The sequence below is a fragment of the Lycorma delicatula genome, chromosome 7 (assembly GCF_047948215.1).
Source record: "Lycorma delicatula isolate Av1 chromosome 7, ASM4794821v1, whole genome shotgun sequence".
NCBI classification, from domain to species: domain Eukaryota; kingdom Metazoa; phylum Arthropoda; class Insecta; order Hemiptera; family Fulgoridae; genus Lycorma; species Lycorma delicatula.
In genome coordinates this window covers 3,957,120-3,984,669 of record NC_134461.1, presented here as the reverse complement: position 1 = coordinate 3,984,669, position 27,550 = coordinate 3,957,120, and the positions used below count along the sequence as shown (strand labels likewise).

At 31.9% G+C, this 27,550-nt stretch overlaps 1 protein-coding gene across 3 annotated transcripts in view; it reads left to right on the top strand.

Moving 5' to 3' along the window:
* Positions 1–27,550, top strand: part of LOC142327343 (voltage-dependent calcium channel type A subunit alpha-1-like) — a 149,482-nt gene that overhangs the window by 53,934 nt on the left and 67,998 nt on the right. For all 3 annotated transcript variants that reach the window (XM_075370297.1, XM_075370298.1, XM_075370299.1), the window contains exons 9-15: positions 1,013–1,125; positions 4,799–4,886; positions 10,833–10,960; positions 12,707–12,917; positions 16,224–16,434; positions 18,618–18,812; positions 25,721–25,776. In XM_075370297.1, the coding sequence (XP_075226412.1) occupies positions 1,013–1,125; positions 4,799–4,886; positions 10,833–10,960; positions 12,707–12,917; positions 16,224–16,434; positions 18,618–18,812; positions 25,721–25,776 (1,002 nt within the window). The remainder of the gene's footprint in view (positions 1–1,012; positions 1,126–4,798; positions 4,887–10,832; positions 10,961–12,706; positions 12,918–16,223; positions 16,435–18,617; positions 18,813–25,720; positions 25,777–27,550) is intronic.

Sequence of the window (27,550 nt, the reverse complement as noted above, 5' to 3'; positions counted from 1 at the left end):
TGTATAGGTTTTCTGCACATATATTAAGTTTTTCAACTTTGTCAAAACCTCCAAGCATTTTATAATAGTAAGCGACCCTCAAAAACTTTCCCTTGAATGAAATTTTGGTTTCTCCGCTTTTTCTTGGCCTCATTCTTCACCAAACACATTAGTTACATTTACCAACCCGTTTGGTTTTCATATATTTCAAGCAGCCATCCTTCTTGTTGATAAAATTTAAAGAAAAAATAATTAAGGCAAAAAAAATTTAAAAGTGATAACTTTTTTAAAATCGTAAGGGTTTTCTTTTTGAAAATATGTACTAAAAACTGAAAAGATAAGTTAATGGATAATAAAGATTAATCATAAACCGTATTATATCCAGTTCCTGTTTGTTCCATTTTACTGGGTCAAGATATTCTTTCTTTTTCCTGTTTAGCCTCTGGTAATTACTGTTCAGATAATACTTCGTAGAATGAATGGAGGATGATATGTATGAGTGCAAATGAAGTGCAGTCATGTACAGTCTCAGATCAACCATTTATGAGATGTGTGGTTATTTTAAACCCAACCACCAAAGAACCCTGATATCCACGATCTAGCATCAGGTCAAGATATTGACTAAGTCTAACTGTTTAACTCTCTCCTACACATTTTCTCAACTTTCCTACTCTTATCTTACTTTGTCCTTCCAACTTCCTGCGGCCTTTTCCTGATGTCATTTCATTTCCTATGATTCTTCTGTGCACCTTGCATGTCCATCTTTCTCATTCATTCGCTTGGTACACTGAACTACCATACAAAACTATTTACAATTCTATGTCAAAGTCTTTCTACTTTCCTGCATCACCATTCCTTTCCTCTGATTGTTTTTGTGTTACTAATTATGATTGTTTTTTATTATCCTTATCCTTAATTCTAATCTGTTCTTTGCCATCTATGTCCATTAAATTGTAATAAATTATTAATTTTTTAGTATCTTCTTTTTAATTATTAAAGTTTTTTAATATCTTCTTGGTTTACATTTATTTAGAGAGTATAAACGAGTGAATTACAAAAATACAGGTAAAACTGCAATAAATTATCCGAAAAATTTCAACAAACTGCACAGAAAAAGTGATACTGATAAAGCATTTCATCATGAAAGTAAGTAAACATATTTGCAACTTAACTTCATTTATATTTAGATCTCTGTACATAACTATAAACAGAAAGTAGGGTATATTTATAAATTCAAAAAACACATTCTGTCATGTTTGGGTTGTAACATTATACTTGTATTAAAATTATTAAAAAAGGAGGTATTTCTTAATATACTAAAACCTAATTTGCCATTTTAGTTCCAGTTCAAAAAAGTATGAGAAATTTATTAAATAACATAAAGAGAATCAACTACATTTACTTACAATCAGACATTTCTTAGCACCTGGATGCCTTAGCATTTTAAATAATAAAAGTGTTATCAAATTACATTGAATAAACAGCTTATTCTTTTAAAATAGTTCCTATCCAAAATAATAAATAATCTGCATAACACACAAATTCTATTCTTTTGAACCAGGTTTCAACTAGCAGAGTTCAAACAATTTGACTTTATAAACTCTCTAACAAACTCTCCAACTGGAAATGACATTTTTGCAGCAGTTTCCCTTATTACATTTTATACTTTAACAGCAATTCAGACTTTTTAAAGAGAATTTTCTTTTTAATTTTTATAGCTAGTCCAATAGAAAGATCTGTAAGCCTTCATGTATTATACTTATAAATGCATGCTTTATAACTAACTACATACTTTTTCTTTTGTCAATATCAAACATTCTTCTTTTCATATCTAGGTGTATGTGTTCAGTTTACTAAAAAAATATATGTCTCATCTTCTGTCTTCAATATTTAAATTGGTTGGCAGCACATACAAACTGCAACCCCAATTTAGAATTTCCCATTAAGAAATTTAAGTCAGCCCACGATTCAACTTTTTGATGCAGGTCAAACAATGATCAGTTTTCAAGAAAAAAGTACCCTTAATTTCATAAATTAAATTTATATTTACCAATTCTGCTCTCGTTTGTGCAATATAATGTACATAAAAATCTCATACCTAATCGTCATTTTTGTAGTAACTGAAAAAAAATTATTGGACCTGTTAATTTTATGCTTAAATATAACATGCAACAGTAGTCTCTTTATGACTGGTGCACATTTAAGGTATGAGAAATTAAAAAAAAATTTACTGTACCTTAATTTATGGAAAGTAAGGTCTGTGTAACATATGAAAACAATTGTTAAATAAGAATAAACATCAAAAGAAATAGTGACCGTTTGGTCAGAGAGTCGAGTCATCTACATTAATGAAACTTCCCCTTGAACCTCCATTTAATTACTTCTCTTTCTGTACCTCTATGTAAAATATTTTGATGCAAATCAGTAGCAAGTTGTCTTAACTTAAGCCTGCCAATACTTAATTCTGGAATATTTTATGAATTGGCAAGTTTACTACATTTGAGTCGTTAAATAGTCGTAAACTAAGAACAACTCTTCTTTTCAGCTCAGAAAAGATCTTCAGTGATCTGTTCAAAATCCTTATGCTTAACTGATCATGTCTATAACCTTCATACAGGTGTGCAGTACCTGCAGTAGTTAATCTTAGATCAACACATAATCCTCATGTTGAGCCAGCCAGTCTGAGTACTATTCCTGATTCTAAGAAAAGCAACAGTATTTATAAAATGACTTTTGTAGGAGAGTATCCTACCAAGGGTAACTCCAAGATATTGAAGATACAAATTATATTTTATTTAGTGTCATTGAATTTAATGATACTAAATTTATACAGTTCTTATTAGCTGCTCTGTAATTAAAATATTGGCATTAAACTTCTTTTTTCTCAGATTTGAACATTATTTCCAATCTCTGAAATACAAGGTTTGTTTAAAAAGTATCTGACCGTAGGCCATGAAAAAAAATAGCTTACCTAGTGGCTGCTACCCAGATCTCTTTGTGGCATTCACATACTTAACCCCACTGCATTACTGTATTCATTATTATTCCCTGTAGTTGTCAAATTGGACAACCAATCCTGAAAGGGGGGTTGCTCCTTGCAGGGACAACTTCAGTTTAGGGAATAATCAGAAATCACAAGGAGCTATGTCTAATGAGTAGAAACCTGGAGTACCTGAAGAATTTCTTCATTACTATAATTAAACTATTCTTGATATATAAAACTCAAAACATATTTATAATTCGTAGACACATGCCATATATTAGTTATTTTTCAATTAGATTTTAGTAATTTTGTACTTTGGAAAATGTAAAATATTGAGAAATTAAAAAATTCATGAGGTAATTTTTTACTGAAAGCAATTTTTTTTACACCTTGAATCTGTAAGAAATATAAAAGTAAACTGGAGGATTATTTTATTTTCAAGGTCCGATCGGTCACGTAATTAAAACCACAGTGAAAATAAAAAAAATTTTATTTGTAACATGTACTTACATAGTTAGGCTATTTCTCTACATAGTCGCCACTCCGATTTAGACATTTGTGATAGCGTGGTACCAACTTTCCAATACCCTCGTCATAGAACGGAGCCGCCTGTGCTTTCAGGCATGTTTCTACGCCGGTCTGCAGCTCGATGTCTGTGCCAAAATGTTGTCCTCCTAGCCAGCGTTTCATGTGAGCAAAGAAGTGAAAATCGGAAGGAGCCAAGTCCGGGCTGTATGGTAGGTGATCAAACACTTCCCGACGAAAACGCTGCAGGAGCTTCTTTGCTACAGCTGCAGTGTGCGGCCGAGCATTGCCATGGAGAAAGACGATGCCTGATGACAACATTCTTCTCCACTTATTCTGAATTGCCCTTCGTAGACGTTGAAGAGTCACGCAGTATGAGGCTGCAGTGATGGTTGTGCCATGTTCCATGAATTCCACCAAGAGAACTCCATTCCGGTCCCAGAACACAGTAGCCATACACTTTCTGTTGGAGAAGGTTCGCTTGTACTTCTTTGGTTTACTGGAAGAATGAGAATGCATCCACTGTTTGGATTGTTCTTTTGTTTCTTCAGTTTCGAAATGGACCCGTATCTGGTCCCCTGTGACAATTTTGTTCAAAAAATCTTCTCCTTCATTGTGGTAGCGCTGGAGAAATGTTAGGGAGGCGTCCATTCTCATTGTTTTTTTATGGTCGGACAGCATCTTGGGAACCCATCTCGCACACAGTTTGCGGTACTGAAGTCTCTCGCTCACAATGGTGTAGAGAGCTGACCTTGAAATTTCAGGAAACGAATCACTTAATACAGAAATTGTGAACCGACGATTTTCTCGAATCGCCTCATCCACTCGCTCAACGAGATCATCGGTTGACACTGGCTTACTTCCCTGACCGCCTGGACGCCCTGCTTTAAAGTTCCTGCACCATTGTCGCACTTTGTTTTTGCTCATTGAAGTTTTACCGTACACATTACTTATTCGTCGATGAATTTCAGCTGCATTACACCCGTCAGCCTGAAGAAATCGAATTACCGCACGCACTTCACACTTGGCGGGAGATGCTATTGTTGCAGACATGTTTACGTGCTAGCTGCGTGTTCAGAACTAAACGAAGTGACGCGGCGTGATTGAAGGCCATACTAAAGACGCTGGCAACACATATGGGCAAAGGTTCATCCGATTTTTGCGCGGGTTTTTATTTCGCGACCGATCGGACCTTGAAAAAAATAACCCTCGTATGCAAATAGATTGGACTATTAAACCGTGCCAAGTTATTTTTTTAAAAAAAGAAAAGAACAAATGTGAAATGTTATTATCATTTTTTTTTTTTTACAGATGTTGTTGATCAAGTATCAGATAACTTCAGTGTCCAACCTCATATTGATTTCAGAACTAGTCATTATACATACGCTTATGATTCTTGGTAAATAATTAGAAACAGGTTGTTTTTATTTTTCTTTCTTTATTAATGATAGTTTTCATTTTACAATGTACCAGAATTCCCTCTCACTAAAGTTTAAGTGTTTTGATGCATAGAAATATTGAGTGAAGAATCTTAAAAAAATAAAAGGATAATTAATACTGCCTTTTCTTCTGAGAAGCAATACTCAAAAGATGAAAAGTTTATTAATAAATCATTTCACAGACAAAACAGAAAATACCTCTAAATCCAACAGACCTAAAACTTTGGAATTTTAAATGTCTTAAGTATTTTCATCACACTAAACCTCAATATTTTCTATTACCTATATAAAATGTAAAAATTAAAAATAATGAAAACTACCTTCCCTTTTTTTAATTTTGTCCAAAATTTAATGCCATAAATGCCCCATGTATAGAAAATGTTTGAGCTATTTTTGTGTAATCTATGTAGAACAAGTCTTATAAATATTAATCAAAATATCTCTAGGGATATCACTAAAATTTATTTTAGTGATATCCCTAGATATTTTCCCAGAAATTTGGGAATTTTCCTAGAAATTTCTCTCCTTAACGTTGGCAAATCTGTGTCGTTCATGGCCACGCTAGTAATGTACACACTACATTGTTGTCTGTAAGTTGTCGCGTTGCAGTATCATTGATTACATGTGAGTTATTACGTTATAAAATGAATAGATAAACCAATGTTACCGCCAACTGTGAAATACGTGGAGTCATACGTTTTTTAAACCACCAAAACATTAAGCCAGCTGAAATTCGTAGGCAGTTGGTTGCTGAGTACGGTGGTAATGAAATTAATGAAAGAAACGTCCGAAAATGATGTGAAAGGTTTAGAAATAACAGAATTAATGTGCATGATGAAGAAGGTTCGGGGACGCCCTCGATAATCACCGAGAACTTGTTGAAACGGGAAACGGGTTGTTGAAACTTTTCCTATTGAAAAGTTGCACCGAGCGGCGGGCGTGGAGGAACCTGGAATACGTCGTGCTGAAGCCGAGTACATTGAACGGTTCAGACAATCTTTCGATAGACGACATAAATGTACCAAATGGAGCGACCACCCCCTCCGAGACTGAAATCGAGAAAGGGATTTTTGAACTCTACATCTATCGAGTCCCCTCCATGGTTCCCAAAAAGAGCCCCAACAGCTCCAGGACATGACCTGGACTGGCAAACTTGGGTGACTTTAAACCGGCTTCGAACTGGGGTTGCACCAACCAGAGTTAACGGCGCTAAATGGCGTCAAATAGAGCCTAACGACCTGAACTGCGAGTGCGGTGAGATTCAGGACTCTGAACATCTCCTAAAGTGCACCCTCTGCCCATTCAAATGCACACTAGAAGATCTGTGGCAAGGAAATGCTTCTGGTGTTTCGGTGGCATAATACTGGTCGCAAAGGTTTTAATGTCTCATCACTCGGACACGAAAAAGTAAGTTGAAACACGTCGATGATGAAATCAGAAAAGATCGTCGCTCAACGATTTCCAACCTGGCCCTTCTTTTTCCTGATGTTTCAATAGATGTTATTGGTCGCACTGTTCATGACCATTTAGGCTTAAGAAAGGTTTGTTTACATTGGGTGGACTGGCCGCAGAAGAATACAACGAGGGTATATTGGAGCTGGTGTATCGCTACGATAAATTCTTAATTCGTGTAGCGATTGTATACAGAAGTAGTATAAGGTATGTAGTTTAAGAGAAAAAAAATATTTATTAAATTTTCAGAATAAATTTTTTTACAATGAAACGGTCATTACTTTAGATATAACCTCTCGTACGTACATACATACATAGTTTTGTAATTTCTATAACTTTTTTGTGTTTTCTGGACTTTAATACTTTTTAGGGGGGTCTTTAAATTTGCAAAAAACTGATCGCTGTAGTTTTCCTTTATATGTATGCTGCTGCAGCAGAGCTATAGCAACGAAGGTAATAATGCAGTCATTGATTTGTACTGTATTTAAACATATATCTAATTAACAAAAAGTACGTTAACTAGGCCTACCGTACGTCTGGGATTAGCATGGACAGTCCTTCCCTCCTTTTTCTTGTTTGGCCTCCGGGAATTACCGTTAGGTATTACTTCATAGGATGAATGAGGATGATATGTATGAGTGTAAGTGAAGTGTAGTGTTGTACAGTCTCAGGTCGACCATTTCTGAGATGTGTGGTTAATTGAAACCCAACCGCCAAAAAACACTGGCACTCACGATTTAATATTCAAATCCGTATAAAAGTAACTGCCTTTAGTACGACTTGAACGCTGTAACTCTCGACTTCCAAATCAGCTGATTTACGAAGACGCGTTCACCCCTAGACCAACCCGGTGGGTAGCACGGACAGTCCTGGTTTTTTAGTGTTGTCCGGGGTTTGAGAATTTTATGACTGACGAGGATTTTTTTTATTTTAGAACTATATGTTTGACATCGCGTTTTTAAACATTCTCTTACGGCCGTGCACCTCTCAGCCAACCTTGGAGCAAGCACTGACGTCGATTTTGTCGGAGGCGTGGATACCGGTCTCGCCACAACTTTTTAGTTAGTCATTTGGCAACACAACAGAGCAATGTGTTTATGTTGTTTTCGTGCGTGAAATAACTCGTCTACACGTTTTTGATCATTTTATCTCTATCCGTTTTTTCAATCGTTTAGCAATGGGCAAAAGAAAATGTGTTTAATGTTAACCAGCAACAGGAATACAAATTTTTGAAATTGTGTAATGACAGTAACAATGAATGTGTTTATTGCACGCTATGTACTGAAGAATTTTCTGTTGTACATAAAGGACAGGGTGATATTGAAGACCACATGTAAACAGCTAAACATAGGAGTGTTAATGCTACTACTTCAGCAAACGTAAGGGATTTTTTTAAAGCCAAAGATGGGGGAATAACAATAACAGTAATATGGAGTGTGGTGCTAAAGAAGCTACATTTTCATACTACACTGCTTGACACGAACACAGTTTAAAAACATCAGAATGCACATTTAAACCGGTTAAAAAGTTATACGACCCAAAATTTTCATTTACTAGAACCAAACCAAGGCAAGTATTGTTAATGTTATTTTGCCATTTATATTTGATAATCTGTTGCATTCTTTGGAAAACATTAATTATGTAGCAGTAATGATGGACAGCAAACAGAAGTGAAGTAAAACTTGCTCCAGTTGTTGTAAAATATTTCAGTATGGAGGAGAAAATTCAAGTTAAACTTTTAAATTTTGATGAAGTGCTAGGTGAAATTGCTCAATTTTGGCTTGGTATCTTCTATAGTGTGTGAAAAAATATAAACTTGAAGAAAAGTTGGTCTGTTATACTGCTAACACTAACAGTAATTTTAGAGGTGTGAAGAGAAAGGGGAATGAAAATGTGTTCAGAAAAGTTCAAAGTTGTATCTAGATTTAGATAAATCTGTTTTAGGAATTAGTTGTTCAGTCCACATTTTACACAATTCAGTACAAACAGCATGTGATTCTCTACCCCCTGGACATAGAAGTTATTGTTATAAAAATGTATAAATATTTTTACATATATACAGTAAAAGTAAAGAAACTTAAAAAGTTCTGTGAATTTGTGGAAACAGATTACAAAAAAGTATTATTTCATAGCAGCACAAGGGTTCCTTAATTTGTTACCTGTAATAGAAAGAATTCTTTCCATTTTTGATGGCCTAAAATCATACTTCTTATCTTGTGATAAATGCCCAAAATTATTATTTGATTTTTGAAAATCCAGAACATGAACTGTTTTTGAAACTTTTATATGGCACTCTACAGTTATAATAATATAGTTCTGAAATTGGAAGGTAATTCTATTATAGCAACAGAAGCATTTCAGACATATTCTGAATTAATTTGCCAACTTCAGGAAAGAAAATCCCATAAATTTATACCATCTTCTGCCTAAGAATTGCTATGCACTCTAAAAGAAAATAATGATGTTGAGGAACAAAAATTCTTCTCAAGCATAGACAATTTTTATAATTCTAGTATCCAGTATTTAGAGTTGTGGAGAACCAATTTTGATAAAGTTAGTAAGTTTCAATGGATAAATTTATGAACTGAAATTGCCTGATCTGATTTAGAAGAGAGTGTACAAGTTGTTAATGAAATTATAAAAGATTCCATAAATATTGATGACCTATTTGATGAATGTAAATTGTTGAACCAGGTAATTCAAAACCAAAGGGTAGGTTGTGGTTCAAGTTCTGAAAAAGTACCAGATAGTATTGAAGAGAAGTGGAAAGCAATTTTTAAGGTGTTTCAAAAGACTGGTGTTTCTTGTTGCAATATTTCTAAAATGGTTGAATTTGCTATGTCTTTGCCTGGGAAATCTGCTTCAATTGAGAGAGTTTTTTCAATTACGGGGAAAATTTGATCTGCAGAAAGGGGTAGATTTTCAGTATTTACTGATAAACATGTGGTAAATGTTAAAATTAATTCAGAACTTTCTTATTGTGAACTTTATGATGTAATTAAACCAAAGAAACCATTTCTGAAAAAAGTCATGTCTAGTGAAAAATACAACTGAATAAATAAAGTTTAATTTCAGTAAACTGTTAAGACTTTTAAGTAATTTCAAAAATATGTCCTGGGTTGGATCCAAAAAAATATGCTAAGCATAACATTACCATATTTATTTTTAGTAATAAATATTAAAAGAAGTATTCACTTATTTATTTGTTCTACTGATATCAGATCTATACCACTACCTCATCAATATGCCTTCAGGCAAGTTTTCTCGTACTTGATACATTGAGTTCCATTTTTCCATCTTGAGCATTTTAAATTAAAGTGTGTTTCATGTTATTTCTAGTCTTCATAATGGCCTTTTACCATTTTATAATTTTGAACATGGTATGATCAACTGATAACAAATATTTTTCTCTCTATAATGATCTGAACCCGCTCTATGATTGTCAGACTTCTGTATCAGCAGATTAAAATTCAGCACTGAGCTGAACAAATGTCTAAAAATATAATTAATTTTAATCTTAGTTAATTTTATCTAATACAGTTAGAAGAACAACTTTAACAAAAACTAAACACTGTTTCAACATTTCTTTTACGAAAAAAAGTTTTTATAAGATTTCAGTTAATTTGTATAAAAATATACATGAGGGACATTCAGAGAATAAAGACTCAAGGCCGATAAAGACTTTCATAGTTGAAATTACTTCCATGTCTGACAGGAAGTACTTACCAGACCTCAAGTTGTGAAACATTCTGTTAACAGTCTGTGTTAGTTATGATGTCCAATTTCAAATATCACCTAGTATTACATATTTATTAATTCATTTCAATAACTACAGTTATTACACCCCGTTACAACAGTTATTGATGATTATGATGATAATCTGTATTGCATGAAAAATGCCAAGCCAAGCCTATCTAGGATTCATACAAAATATATCTGTTCATTTGGTTGCTTCAGAACAGAAAACTAATCTGCTGTTGGAATTCAGCGTCGATTGTTTTTTGTTTTTAATAGATATATTATTATAAACAAACAATGAAGAGTCTAATTACAAAGTGATAAAGCCTATATACTAGACTTTCAAGTAGGAAATCTTGGCCCACCATTTGCTGAGGCACCAGACTTCACACCGAATGACTATCACTTGTTTATGAAGTTGACAAATCCACTCTGAAAACCTTCTCATATCGAACTTAGATGAATAAACAGGAGATTTTTACATTTGAATCTAAAAACGCACTCTTAGGATCAACAAATACATTGATATCCATGGTGGCTACGGTTAAATGTAATCAAGGATATATTTTAAAGGTATTATAAGTTAAGCCTTTAGGAATAATTTCTAGCATTTGATCTTTTCATACAAAATACTTGTCATATATTACAATATTTTTATGACCTTTTTATATATCAGTAATTTTATATTTAAATGTAATGAGTTTTTTATTTTACAGGAGTTATTTGAAGAATTTAGTAGAAGATTACAGATTTTCTAATGCAGTATCAGCACTGATATGTATCAATACTTTAATTTTATGTATTAAAACTAATGAACAGTCTGAAGGAGTAACAGAATTTTTAAGTATGCATTTTTGATTATTGCTTTTAAATTTTTTTTTAATAATTACTGAGGACTAAGTTGTAAATTATTTTTTTTTTTCTATAATAGAATTTATTCTTTATTATTTTTTTATTTACAAATTTATTATATTGTATAACCAACTGACAGTAGCAATTACACTAAACGTTGGTATTTATTTATCTTGTCATACATTTTATGATTTAACAAGCAGTTAGTAAAAAAAAATACAGTCAATGAAAATTAAAATAGACTAAAAAAATAAAGAATATATTAAATTAATATAGTAGAGAGTTCTTACACTTTGTTAAAGAATCAGAATGAGGAAAGGCCTACATCATAAAAAAAAAGAGAAACAAGAATAAATTTTACTTGGTAGATGAATATTATTGAATATTCTTATTCATCTATTACATAAAATTCACCAAAATATAATTTGTTAATATGTCTTCTCAATCGACTTTACAACTGACTAATTTCTTCTTTAAATCTTTATTATTCCAGTGTGTTTCGTTTGCCACTTTAGTTGATACTTACTTTATTTGTTACCAGCCAGCTCTCTGACCTGCACAGATCTATAAATAGGTATATACTTTCAATTGAGGTAACATGAGATAAGTGACATTTCAAGAAATGTAACACCTGGTTGCATATGACATACCTCTAAAATTCTGGTATGTGACACTTACTGATAGCTGAAGCTTATTACCATTGCCTTTACAATTTTGACCAATTTACTTTCCAATTTTTATAGTTTTTCTTGCCAACTTTGACTGAACAGGATTTCTTTACAGAATATCACGGTTGCAGTGTTAGTTATAATTGAAAATTGTTGTAGAAGAATTGTGTGAAGGTGATGGAAGCAAGAACTGTTTATTGAACTTAATTTTTATTAGACTGGTTACCGATAAAATGAATTTGAAAAAATTTATCTGTATGAGTCTAGAAGATTTTTAGTGTTTTCTTACAAATTCGGACTAGTTATCACAAAGTGTATTGGCAAAGGTCATTAATCAACTATTTTGAAACGATACCACTGAAGGTAAGACTGTTGCTAACCCTCAGACACTTGATATACCAGTTTCAAATTTCTGCATATACCTTCTCATGCATCAGTCCAGCAATTTTCAAAGCTATCATAAGCAATATACAAGTATATATAAATATAATTTCAATTTTTGTTTTCCTCAAAGTTTTTCCTTTCAAATGTTTTTCTATCACCAAATTAACTAAACTTACACATATATAAAGTTGAAAAAACAGAGATTGACTTATCTTATCAGAGATTGATTCTTATCTTTCTCTTTTTTACACAGGAACTTACCTTTCTTGGTCAATCATTCTAATCACGCATTTGATTTTTTTTTTTAAAGATTAATTAATAATTATTTCACAATACTTTGACCAAATACTGAAATTAAGAAATAAAAATTATTCTTCCATATTATATATACATAAGGTAATTTTTCAAATTACCAAGGTCATTTTGTACACACTTTTTAAAATTTATTGAGCTTAATTTTAGGAATTTATTCTTTTTTAAATTCTTTAATAATATTATTATTACAATATGATATGAAAAGTGAGACCCTAATATTCAGTTTTACCCTTTAATATTACGATTAGTCTACAAGAACGTTTATATCCTTAACTGCAGTCAGTTATAACTTATTCTGGAACAATCACAGCAAAAATAAGTCTATTTACTATTCTACAAGTAATTTCTTATATTTTACTCTTTTTTTACAGGATATGCAGAAACAATTTTTTTGACATTGTTTTTAATAGAAGTAGTAATAAAAATAGCTGCATTAAGAAGTCAATTTTTTACTAATGCTTTGATGTGTTTTGATTTGCTTATTGTAATTGCATCATGCATTTCTTTCTTTTGGTTTCACAATTCATTTGGATTGACTGCTTTCAGAGCACTACATCTTTTAAATCTACTTAATTCTACAAGGTATGTATGATTGTTTTATGTGTATATATATAATATATAGTATTAGGCCAACAAGATACTTGTTATGGAAATGGCTGCTACACATGCAGAGTAGTTTTTCTATGCGATGTTATTTTACTAAACCGAGTTTGCAATTACTTAGAATTCACAGAATGTATATGCTGTATATCAGAATGCAGTAGGGTTGTTCTCAGTACTGCCTATATAGATCAACTGTAACTGAATCTAGAAAATCAGTAATGTAAAAAAACCAATATTATGGAGAGTTCTTCATAAATGTTTGTCCGTCAAATTGAATAGTTTTCAACTTGTTCAATGACAATGATGAAGATCATGGGTATCAACTTGATTTTTGTTTACAGTTCCAAGACATGATGTCAGCTGATATGATTTTGTGAAGGTAATTTATTCTGGTTTCATATGGTAATTTACATGCAGTAAATTTTTGTAAACCTAAAGAACAACCAGAAAAACTATATATTTTATGGCTAGAACATGGTTTTACTGTCATACTGATAGCTGTGGTACTACTCTAGTGATGTAACCTGCAGTCACTACAAAATTTGGCAAAGAAATGAAACATTTTTTAATGTTACAGCGAATTGACTTTTTTAGTTTCTTGTTTCACTCACCAGATTGATGAAACAGTGTACCATTTTTTAAATATTTAAAAAATTGAAAAATACTTGGGAAATTGTGCTTCCATAACTTTTCAGAGCTAATTACACAACTTCTTCATTAATAACGTAACCATTAGTCACTGGCATTGTTAAATCTTTAGTTATGAAATGTATTTATGTAACGTTTAAGAAACAAAGATTTTTTTTACCTTGAGTTAAGTAAATCCATCTTGAAATTGACTTACATTTTAATAGATAGTGTTTTTTTTTTAAATTAAAATGTTATCTTTGCCTGTTTGAGATAATCACAAACAAATAATATGATCTAGAAAGCTATAAAATGGATCTACAGTCAGCCGCCATAAATATGGTTTCTGACAAGTTCTGCAACAACGAAAACATAACATTCAGATATATGGCTTTGAAAATTTATATGACATTCTGAAACATTCATTTTCAAAGAAATACTTTCCTAAGTCACCAGTTTATCCCCATGTAGTCAATGTGGATTTTCAACGACCTACTAGCAACATAAATCAGCTTTTGCTTATTACCAATACAATACGAGTGATAGTCAGAGCGTGCTAAATCACTCGTGAATATTACCATTTCATTCAGCAGCATTAAAAGAATGTTTGTTGCAAATGATTTGTACTAAGTCTATGCGGATTCAAAATAAATTGTGAGTGGAAAAACATCATGGGAGTAGAAATATAAATTAAAGTACAAAATTCATTAGAAAATGCAATGAAAAATTTCTAATGCAATTACATATCAGAAGGTAGAACATCAAATAGTTCTGAAAATATAATTGATCCAAATACCATTTTCGTATTCACCAAGCCTTAGACTTCCTTTATGAATACTAAGGAATTCAGACTGATTATTGTAAATTTCAGTGACTGAATTGAGATTTTAAAATGAAAAATATAATTAGAAAACAGGGGCCAATCTGTACATCACAGCTTAAATTAGAACGTTCCATTCTATCCTATGTTAGTTTATTAAAATACAAATTAGAATAGATTTTTTTTCAAATTGGTGCAGAAAACTTCATATATATTTTCTGGTATTGAGGATTACTGCTTACCTACTTTAATATGTAAAAATGAATAGTAGAAATTTAGCTCTTATTTTTTGTTTTTAAGTATCTATTTTGCTGAATGGTTCTCTGATCAGTTTGAGACACTTTTCCATACAGTGCATCTTGAATAAGACATTCTTTTAATACTTCATTTTTCTACAACAAACAAATTTTCAGAAATGCTTCAGTTAGATCTCAATTTACAATTGTTTTCATTTTTGTGAAATCTACATTTTAAATAATATAAAGAGTTATGTTTTGTGATGTATATCTATACATATATTCTTAAAGTATAATCAGTATTTACAGTTCAATAGTCGCAGTACATCAAATTAATTTTTATGACAATCATTTTTTAATCCTTAAAAATGAAGTTTCACCTACCAGGATTATTAGTTTATAATTTAGCTCTTACACAAGGGAATAAATAAATAAAAATGGATGAAATTATTATGAAATACATTAAATAATATCTTTTCAATAGAGATTATCTCTACAATATATCCAAATGAAGTCATTTGTACTTATTTTAATTGTAAAAAGTTGTTTCATTGGCAAATCACTGCTCACAAATTATTATTATTGTATTAATATACAAAAATAGGTCAGATCATTATTTGGTGCCCACAATATGTATGAATCATGTAGAATACTGATATTAAGAAAATTAAAAATCCTTATATTTATATCAATGGATGTCCAATCTTTGCTAAAAGGAATAGAAGACACTTATTCTTAGAAAATAACAATACTCACTTCTATCAAACCAGACAACAGAACTCTTTTTGCATAACTCACACAATACTTCAACTTATAAGAAAGAACCTTACTATACTTCAAATTAATATATAATTTTTTTATTAGATCATTTAAAAATTCTTGCCATCAGTTTATTTAAAATGCAATTTAAAAATATTCACACAGATGCAATATTACTGTGTCAGTAAATGTTTAAATAATAAAAATTAAAAAACCCTCAATTTTCTGCATCATTTTCAATGTGTACATAAATATGTACTCTGATACATATTTTTAATATCTGAATTATGAATTATTTGCTTTATGAATTATGTTTTTCTTTTAATATTTAATATCTTCGTGCATTTACCCTTATGTTATTTCATATGCTTATATTTTAAATAATAAATGATCATTATAGAAATTAATTTGATATTCTGCAACTACTAACTGTAATTACCGATTGTACTTTAAGGACATGGTGCTACAAACATAGACATATTTATTTCTGACATTATTCCTTTATTATATAGCGTATATAATAATTTTTCATCGTTTCTCTTGGTATATCCATGATGCAAATGCTGGAGTATTAAATACTCCTTTACATCCATAGTAGCACATCTAGCCATCTCTAATAACATGATATGGAAGTGACGTATGAAACTAACTTTATGTACTTAAAAATGTATTGATTTATAAGCATTTTACAATAGAAATATCTAAGAGCTTCATCCATAAGACAAAATTTAGAATAACGATAACATTGCATGATTCTTGATTACTTTTATTACGGTTTAAAAATACTGCATTTATATCTAACAATAAAAAAACATATTTTATAAATAATTTTTTTCTTTACAGATATTCAAAAATGTATTTCAGTTTCATTAATTTATTGGGGAATTCAGTAGAACAATTGTTGACACTTTTATTAATTAGTAGTATATTTCTTGTAATATATGCTGCATTTGGAATACATTTATATTCCTATGAAAAATTAAATGAATACGATAATAGCACAATTCATGCTCCGTACAGAACATTCCAGAATGCTTTAATTCACACTTTTCAGGTAAATATTACTATTACTATTTATTCTACATAATAATTTAGATTTTTATTTTTAAATGTTTACTTATTCTACTGGGATAGCTGAAAAAAATGCACATGCTTGGGTTACTTAGAATTAAAAAAACGCCATATGTTTTTGATATAACAGTCAGCAAAAACATTATTTTAAAGATATAAACTTATAGGAATGAAAAACCAAATGCGAATTTTTATGATATAATGTGTTTAACTTATTTTAAAACTTTCTCACTCATCTTTGTGGCCATCTTCAATGACTAGTGTTGGTGCTGTGTTCTATACTAAAATCAGCTGATGTACGTACTGGCAGCTTTTTTTGAATTAAGCATGCATATTTACAATGCGGTTGAGAAAAGTGTGTTGGATTGAATCGTTTGTTCATTTGGTATGTTGTTATTGTACACTCATATATCTTTATATATTTCATAATTTTCAAGTGTGTTAAGATGAAGACCTTTTTTATGCGTAAAATATCAAGGTTGTAGTTAGTAAATGTGTGATGTGAGTGTATGAGATAGGGAATGCTGGCTATGCTGCTGTTCATTGTAGTCTTAACTGTTCATTATATCCTTGTTTAATATTGTGAACTACCCACACGGTCCCAGTATTAAACAGACAAAGCAGTTTAGTTTATCCATATTTCATGAGCATTATATTTGTTTGACGGTTACATTGGGTGTGAAACGATTTATTTTGTTTGCTGTTCTCAAGAATACATTGCATCCTGAGTTTACAAATTTGTGAACTATTTTCTTTAGTCTTTGTTTGAATATGTTAATGCAATGCATTTTTTATAATCATAATCCTCATATAACAATCAAGCAGACATGTTTTAAATCCAAAAGCCGGTCAAAAGAATCTTCAAAAGCTATATTTTTAATATTTTGGGTGAAATAATTATTCAAGGCAATATTTCAAGCTCTACTTTTTTTTGTTTTGTTGGATTATAGTGGTAGACCAGACTTTCAGCAATAGTAACAATATTGAAAAGGAATTCTTTCCTTTTTTGTGACACAGTTCAAGGGTTGTTCAGAAGATTTTGCTCTTCTCTTTTCTTTCGACAACATTTATCGAACCCAATAAATGGAAGTGGTTTCATTAAAGTTACATTACACGATATTCAAATTTAATATAATAATCATGTTTGTTATAAATGATATTCTGATCTCGTTTGAAATAACTTTTGACTGATGCAACACCTTTATTTTATTTTTTTAACTTGAATCTGATGTTCCAGATTCATCATAAAAATTGGTGTTTTGCTGTTAGGTTCATCCAATATTTCAATTCAATTAGGTTCACATTTTCATAATTTTATTGCCCGATGAATCACTGTGCTCTGGTTTACAGTCACTTCGCTGTAAGCAATTTGTAAACGATGTTAAATTTTATTAAGGATAATGTGAGCTCATACTGCTGTAAAAACAAAAAGAAGGCCAATTTTGTTTGTTCAAAACATCCATAATGAGCACAGATGATTGCCAAACTTAATATTGTTTTCATTTTGATATAAATATGCCAAAGAATTAACACTAATGAAACAGTGAGATGGGTACAACACATATATCAAATGTAAGCACCACTGTATTCATACAGTTGTCATTTTAAAAAAATATTAATGCAAAAGTTTATGAAGTCCAGCATTTATAATTATTACTCTAGTCGTGAAACTTCAAACTTTAAAAAAATACTTCAAACAGAATTTTTAGTAAAAAAAATGAGGTTTTTGTAAACTATAAAAACAGTTACAAAAACATTGACTGGATCCACAAGAATGAAAAACCAGAATCTTCATGCACATTTTTGTAATTGTGTGTAAAAGTGAGGAAAATAATGTTTCCTCTATCATAATTAACGATAAAACCTGGATTTCTTACATCGATAGTGAGTAAAACAATAATTTATACAATGACATCACTCAAATTTACAAAGGCAAAAAATCTAATGAGCTCATTAAGCATGAAAAACCATGATGGCCACTGTTTTGCAAATAGTGTAAATGGTGCCCGTTTAATATTAAACTAAAAATCAGTGTCTTAATGGAATATTATACAACATATCCTGTTAATTGTCCTAATTGTGTCCTGTGAATCAACATAGTAATTATTATTTTAAATATTATCTACTTTGATTTATAATTATTTAATTAATTTATTTCTTTGACAGGTTATGTCTGGAGAGAGTTGGACACATATTATGTTTGAAGCTGTTACAGAAACTGGAAAGCAATATTTTGATGAAATTTATTTTATATCTGCTGTAGTTTTAGGAAAATATATCTTACTTAATATTTTACTGGTAATTGGGGTTGATATCATGACAACTGTTTATTATTACAAAGATACTGATGAAAGTCAAATTGTAAGTATGTCTATGAATGTTTATATTAGTAATTTTATAATGGCCCACAATGATGCTGGAGTTAATTATAGTTCACTTCACTTTAACTGTACTTTAATACCATGTGACCAGTTTAGATTAGATGTTGAAGCTTGTTTTTTATTTTTCATTTTGCACTGATATTATTGCCAGAGTTACAACATAGTACTACTAAAGAAATATACAATTTTCTGAATAACAAAATATATCATTCCGCAATATGTTGGGCATATACTGTTGACTTTAATGGTTTGAAAATTATTACGTACATAGCCTGCATCATTTCATCTAAATATAAAAAAAAGATTATTTACAAGTATCTTTTTATTCAGTACTTCATCATCTTTGTGATATTTTTTTACATCAGATTTAAAATCAAAGAATAGCCAGTTAGTTAAAAGTTATACGTCCACATTGAAATATATTTTATTTGACAGTGCCTATTTGATTTAGATCTTAATAAGAGTTTAACAAACAAAAATGAAATTTGGTATTATAACTTGTGTGAGGGAAGATTTCAGTGTATTTCTAATACACTGATAAAATGGTGCAAATAAATAATATATATATATATATATATATATATATATATTATATTGCATTTTGAATAGAATTATGGTGTATGAAAATCTTATTTATTTATTTATCTCCAAATATAGGGGAAAAATCACATTGATACAATTAAAGTATAACAACAATAAAATAAAAAATGTTAGATAACAATAAAAAATAAATCATTCATATTAAAAAACATTTTTTGAAAGTAAATCAATAGAGTATAGATCAGTATTATAAATATCAAACCAGTCACAATGTTTATTATGAAAGTGTGATTGACGACTAATAGTTGAGTGCTAAATTACACCCCTGAATGCCAGCAAGTACCTCTCCACCATATTGAAGCGCCTGGAGCCTTAATTAGCTGTTGGTCAGCCATATATATCTCAAGGTTAGCTTTCCACAGCAGTGTGGTAGGAGTCTTTTCCCCTTAGGTAAACTACTGATGTCGGTTGAACAAAGCAACCGCATCAAGGAACTCCCACACGGTCCGATAACGTGGCTTTCACCACATTGACTTGCTGCTTATGAGTGGCCAATTTTCCCCAGGACCTCTAAGTTCCAGGTTGGCCCGGTTTCTGCCCCCCCTCCCCCAAAGAACAGGGCAGTCAATTATCAGGTGTTCATTTGACTTAATCTTCCCACAGACGCACAGCTCATCAGCTGTCAGGCGGAACCAAAACAGATGTTGGATTAAATTAACATGGTTCATGAGCACCTGGGCACTCGTTGCCCTTAAAAACAAGCTTGAGGCATACCATCTCCCCAGATCCTGTATAAATTTATACTAGGATCTTCCCTTAGTCGTGGTGTGCAATTCCAGCTGCCACGCATCCATCACGAGGCTCTGCAGCCTCTTCTGCAGGCGAGAGATGGACAACTGAACAAAATTTAAATCTGGTGCATTGTGATTGCCGTTCTGCTCCAGTACTGGCCCGGCTCAAAACTGCATCCCAAATACCTCGGCCTCCCGACCTTAATTTTGATGAGCCGAAATCATTTGGATTCTTTTAAATAGGAGTTGACATATTTAAATAAGTTAGCAGGCTTCATCTTAACTTGATCTTCAGTTCTGTCAGCCCGTCTCTGAAGGTCTCTGTTCAATAAAATCTTTGCCTTCTTCTTCATCTCTCCAAAGACCACGTAATCCTCTATAGAATTTCTTCTCTTATATTTCTTATACACAGTCTTCTTGTTCTTCATACAGTGTATCAGGTCTGCAGAAGGATGTTAGAGAACCAACTGTTGCTTCATCTACAGATTCTGCATCATAGATCGCCGTCCAGTCAGCATATTTAACAGCCTGGTAAAGTCCATAAAAATCGCCTTTTCTATAATCCAGGCTTTTTCTTACATAATCTGTCACTGCTTCTTCGAATTCTATAGTGACCACAAGTGGATTGTGTGGAGCATCAACTTCTACAAGTGCATCGTCTTCCAAATGAACATTCACCACAAAGTAGGACAGGACTAAATGAAGTATCGATTTTCCTCTTCTTGGTTCAATATTGTTATACTGGCACAGATCTAGGTCATCCATAAAACCAAATATCATCAACGCTTTCTTTTTAACATTGTATGGAGGGTTGGGATATACCATAGCTAGCTTCCAATCTACATTAGGTTCATTAAAATCACCCTTCATAACTACTTGGCAGTTTAAGTTGGATACTGCCTCTCTCATTGATTGAAAATAGTTATTAATTATACCTGGATGGATATCTGGTCTGAAGTAATGGTTACCCAATAGTAAATTATTACAACCTTTGATTTCGTCTCAACCCAAGCACATTCTGCTGCAAGTTTCGAATTTTCTCTTATGCAGCTCTGTATTCCATTTCTGATAGCCAGCAAAGAATCACCACCACTGTGTGCTTTATTTGTGTTCTCATAGTTCCTGTCAGTATGATATACACTCCAGCCGCTAGGAAAATACTCAAATGTTATTGAGTTATCCTTAAACGCTTTTCTATCGCAGCTACTATGTCAAATGCAGATCCAGCAACTGAAGCAAAAAATTCTTCTCACTTAGTATTAAGAAATTTTTATTTTTTAGGAGCCATTATATGGGGTCTCATTTCCTTCCTCCCGGGTTTCATTCTCCTAACTTTCATTTCCATTCATACTGTCTCCCTTATAAATACTTTCTGGAGCCAACTTTCCATAGTACGGCAGAACAAGCAATCCTCTCAGCCAAACATCAGGGGATGTACTTTCTCATATTCTTCCCCTGGAACGAGCACATGGAATGAACTGTAACCAATACACCTTGAACATAATTTAGTATAGGTCACATCAATTTTATCTGCTACCTTAATCAGGTTTTTAACCTCTTCACTTTTGATATTTTCCTCGAACCTTGTCAAAAAGGGCTCTCTAATGTGGCCTCACCAAATGCATGTTTTCAGCACCCTTTCTAATAATAACGTTTCTCTTCTTATTATTGTTATTTTTTTCTTTAGTCAGCTGATCCTGCGACTTCACGGGTACTTTATTTCTGGCTCTTTGGTCAACCACCTTGGTCCAAGTTGTGGTTTGAGAAACCATTTTATTGCCATCATTGATATTTTCCACTTTATTTTCAACCTCAGAGGTGGCTAGGATTTTTATAATTTCACCTTCAGACTGGTTTTGTTCAAGCTCTTCACCTAAGTCAAAGTATGGGAATTTGCATTTGGGTTTGCGTTCTCCTGCTCACCCAGTACTGCCTGAAGCAGGCTTCACCATTTTCAGATTGTTTTCATGGCAGTTATGCCAGTCATCAACAACTCAGCCGCCTGGTCCTTTAGACTCTTATTGTCCTCTTGAAGATTCTCAATAATAGTCTTTGTTGAGACATTGGCACTCACCAATTGTCCAATCTTATCGTTAAATTTTCTTTAATGCCCACTAGCAACGGTAATATTTCTCGTAGCTGCATTTTATCATTTTTTCACACTTAATATCATCATTGGACTTTCCCTTCATCATGTTGGTTCTATTCTTCTTCGGTGATGGATTTCGCACTGCCATTCTTCCCGATATGGGGGTACCATCATCTTTTGGCTCTTCGAGTAAGCCTCACACGTGTACTTTGGGTTACTCTCACTGTCGAAGAGGAGATTAAGTTCTTCATTTTTCACTCCGACGCAAGAAGCATGGTATACCTCTTCACACATCTTACAATGGAGACACGATTCTGCCATCCGTAGATTCCCTTCTTGCATTTTGGACATTTCAAATCCATCAGAGCCATCCTGCCAAAAATTACAAAATTTAATCTAATCTAAATTAAAAACTAACCACAGAGTGGATATCAAGATAAAAGTTAAAAACTTCCTGTAGCATCAGTTGCCGTAGTATCTGGAAAAAAAAAAGAAAGACTGAATGCCTTTGGTCAAAGGCCAGTAGAAAAAGGGATCGCTTCCCTGACTTACCTCAGATCTAGAATGGATTGACCTCACGACCTACCTCTAAAAGGCAAGATGTTACAGGCAAGAACCAACAACCTGCCAAATCGTCATTCCTTTTAGCCGCACTGTGGGAAAAAACCAGCAAGCTAACCCCGCTGGCAAAACCACAGTCCATTTCCCAGCCTCATACTGGCATAGTCGATGCAAGACAAAGATCCAGTCCACCGCCCAACTCAACTACAAGATAGGATACTCTGACCTAGATGTTAATGGCCTAGAGAACTAACAGATGTCAGAATGAAGATACACCAAGCGAGGAGAAGAGGTATCAGAAGATAACCTACCACTAAGCTAACCTAAATTATTAATATTGCTATTACTACGTGAACAACAAACTATCACTGACAAGATGAGCAGTCAGAACCTGGGGCCAGAGACCAAGAAGCGATAATAATAATAATGATAATACTGAATAATAACTTGAAAAGTAATAGTATTAATATTATTTATCAATAAATAATATATTATATGATTTAGCATGTACATAACATATACAATTCAAGATAGAAAAATAGGCTGTCAGATCATTGTTTGACACCCGTAAGAATGAATCATAGACTGATATTGATAAAATTAAAAACGTTAACTTGTCTTTGTTTTATATTTATAAACAAATCTTTGCTGTTATGAATTGTCATTTATTCTTAAAAATTAACTATATTCACCTCCATCAAACCAAACAACAGAATTGGTTTTGACTAATTCAAGTCAGTATTTTGACTTACAAGAAAGGGACATTTTGCTTCGATTACCATTGTTAATAAATTAGAAAAAATTTTTTTTTTTAGTTTCCCATTTACTTAAAATATGATTAAGAGAATGTATTTTACAGAACCAATACTACTCTGCTGATTCATTTTAAAATCAAATAAAAGACCCCTAAAATTTTTGCATCTCCAGTCTACATGTATTATTATTATTAACTTTTATGAGTGTGCAGGATCACTTTAGTCAGTCCATTATCCAAGTACCGTTTCGACCTTGCGGTCCTCCCAGTACTTTTTCATATGTTTCGATCTTGTATCCTTTCTAGTGTTGAAAATGTTTGTGTTGTGAGTTTTTTGTTATGAATGCGAAGTGAGTGTTTTTATTCTTGACTTTCTTGTTTAATTTTATCCTATCTGTGGTGTAAGGCCAATTTCCTTCAGATCCTCTCTTATTTCTCTGATCCATCTGCATCCTGTCTTGGTGTTTTTCGAGTTGAGACTATACTGTACTAGCTGTTTCCGAAGTCTTGAATCTTGTTGTTCAAAAAATTCTAGTCTCGTCTTATGCATAATATCAGTCTGTAATGTATTCTAACTCTTTGTAGACAAATTTTGTTGGGCACAATCCACCACTCCCCGTCTTTCTGGTACTTTTTTTGATGCAGGTTCTTCCAATCTTTCTTTCAATTTTCTGGAGTCTGTCTGTCTTTGATTGTTCGTTCAGGTGGAAGACTGTTTCTGCTGCATAAGTGGCTTTTGGTTTTAAAGCTGTGTTGTAATGTCTTATTTTTGTGTTTATTGATAGGCATTCTTTATTGTAAATGTATCAGATTAATTTTTGAGAGTTATTTCTTCTTATTTGAATTGAGGTTTTTTTGCTTAGGTTGTTTGTTATAATTTCTCTGAGGTATGTAAATTTGATTACTTTTTTGATTTTACAGTTCATTTTTGCTTGTTTTCATCATGTTTGTTTTTGGAGCATAATTTCTGTCTTTTTGAATGAGATTTTTTTGAGGCCAATTGTATTTGCGATGTTTTGAAATTCTAATATCTGTAATTTAGCTTTGTCGATGTTATTTGCTAGCAGTGCCAAGTCGTCAGCATAACCAAGACAGTTTGCTTTGATTTTTTGGCCTATTTTTACTTTTGGAGACATTCGTTAGCCATTCCCTCATTACCATTTCTAGAGCACAGTTGAATAATACCGGTGAAAGCCCACATCGCCTTGACATAGTCCTGTTTTGATCTCAAATGGTTCCGAGAGCTTGCCTCTAAGTTTTACCTATGGCTTAGTGTTTGTGAGAGTCAGTTTTATCATGTTTATTAATTTTATATGTAGTAGAATTTTTATTAGGGATTCTCTGTGGATGCAGTCATACGCGTTTTTGAAATCTACGAATGTTATCATCATGTGTCTCTGTTTCTTTTCCTGTTGTAATACATTATTAGTTTGAGATTCATGATCTGGTCTGGAAAGCTCATCCAGGATCTGAGACCTTCTTGGTATTCTTCTAGTCCTTTCTAAAGTTGTGAACTGATCCTGTTGAGGATGAATCTTGAAAGAATTTTGTATGTTGTGTCTAGGAGTGAGGTTGCCCTGTAATTGTTAGGGTCTGTTTTAATCATGTGCTCAAAAAACGTTCAACACCTTCTGAACTGTGATTTATATTTATATTTATAAATTCATGTGTTTACCTTAACATTAATTATGATTTTATATTTTAAATAATTACTATGATCTTTAATCACATCTATTTTTATGATTTAAATTTATTTTTTAATTTATAATTAATTGTGTATTTTGTGATCGTTCTGTGATTAAGGTTTTACAAATCCAAGCATTTCTTCTGATTAAGGTTTGATCTATCCAGGCAAATGTGAGGAAGTTTTATTTTTGTTTTTATCTATGCACTAGCATATCTACTTAATCCTGACATGATCTATGTAATGTAATATTTTGTTCTGATCAGAATAAAATATTTATTTATAACAAATAAAGTTCCCTCTCAGAAAAGTTCAGTAATACTTAAAGAAGTATTATAAAGTTGCTAACTTTTTTTAAGGTGATTCTTTTTAATATGTTAGTTATAAACTTACTTAAAAGAAAATATGTAATATTTCCTTTTTACATACAGTTATGTATTTTAATTATACATGTGCATTATATTTATAGGCACACACTGTAGAGATAGATTTATCAGGCAATAGAGAAGATGACAGTGGGAACAGGTTAGTAAAAAAAATGATTAATTGCGTTCTATTAGAAATTAAACAATAACTTTAAGTCACAGAAGAGAATCACAATGTTTCATTGTCTTTTGATAAAAATATTTACACTTTCACATTTAACAGTTGTAAATTAGCTCAAATGCTATTTGAGATGAATATTTAAATGATTATAACTTAATATCTCTTGAACCTTTTAATTTAAACATCCATTACAGCTGCATCCATGTTCAGAAAAATTATTTTTCAGAATTAGTTCTACTATTTTACAAACTAAATTTTTTTAATATTTTTTTTATGCCATTCCTTTTAATTTTACAAACTAATTTTTTTTTAAATTTTGGTATTTTATGTTTCTGTAATTTGATTAATTATTAACCATTTTTTTGTCACTTTACTGTATTTTTATTTATTTTCAAACTGAATTTCTGTGGAAACAATGAACCCATATAATTAAATACTCTTGTTTTTGGTTTTTGTTCAAAAACCATGTCATCATTAAATTTTAACGTCTTTAATTTCTATTTTTACATTATTATTCTATTCAACATATTTCCTAGAATTCCTATGTCATTTCAGTTGAATACAAGTAAATAACAAGGTCAAATTATATCCTTATCTCAATTCTACAGCTTGCCTTTCTTCATTATTTCCTCTTATCAAATACCCAATTCTTAAACAGATTAAATAACCTATTTCTTGATATTTCAACCTAATTTTCTTAAAACATTTTAACATTCTATTTTACATATTATCAAATGTCTTCTAAAATCTACAAATACTGTAAACATATCTTCTTGAGCCTTCTTTTATAGATTAATATAAAAGTAAAACCTACCTTACATTATACCACAATCTTTTTAAAACCAAATCAATCTTTATCAAGTGAACTATCAAATTTACCATTGATTAATCTGTTCACTAGTTAGTGTTTTCAAGCGTGAGATATTAGACCAATAGTGAGATAGTTGTATTCATAAATGTTTCAATTTTTATTTTGGATAGAGGACATTAACTAATATGGCCATTAGCCCTTGTCCTAAGTGAAAACATTTCACTTAATCTTGATAAAAAGTAGCGACCAAGCCAAAAGATCAGTCTTGTCAAAAAAATCATCCTGAAAAACCAACTTGTCATAGAACATTAAAAACCAACCTTAGATCAGCCTTTTTTTATTTCTTTTCTCTATCCTCCTGACAGCCTCCACCTCTGAAGACAGGGTGTCTGAGTCCTTAGATGTAATTTTCATCCATCTCTGATACCACAGAAGTGGTTGAGAGGATGTTTTGCTGCTGTTATTGGATGATACCAGCCCAGACGGAGCAGGAAATATTGCATCCAAGTCTAGACTGGATGCACTCCTCATTGAAATTTTTGGGGGGGACTATAATGCTCATTCTCTCCCTTGGCTTCCTCTATGCTTTTGCAGGTTTCATAGCTATATTTTCATTAGACTTTTTATCTGCAATCACCATCCTTCTGACCCCTGACTGGGGCTTCTCTCTATCTCAACTCAACTTGTATCACATTAGATCCAGACTTCTGCATCTTCCTTCACCTTATGACTAGTTGGAGAAGTGTTTTTGGCTTTTTCAGATATCTAATATTTTTATGTACAATTTTACTGGTGGCTGTATCTTGACAGGTCTTGAAATTTCCTTTGGTGGGGGAGATTTCAATGTTTGTCTATGATTTTCTCAATCAAAGATGCCAGGCTTGGCACAAAGGTTGAGAGCAGCTGATCTGCATTAATCCTTGGCCCAGAAAGAGTAGCAGT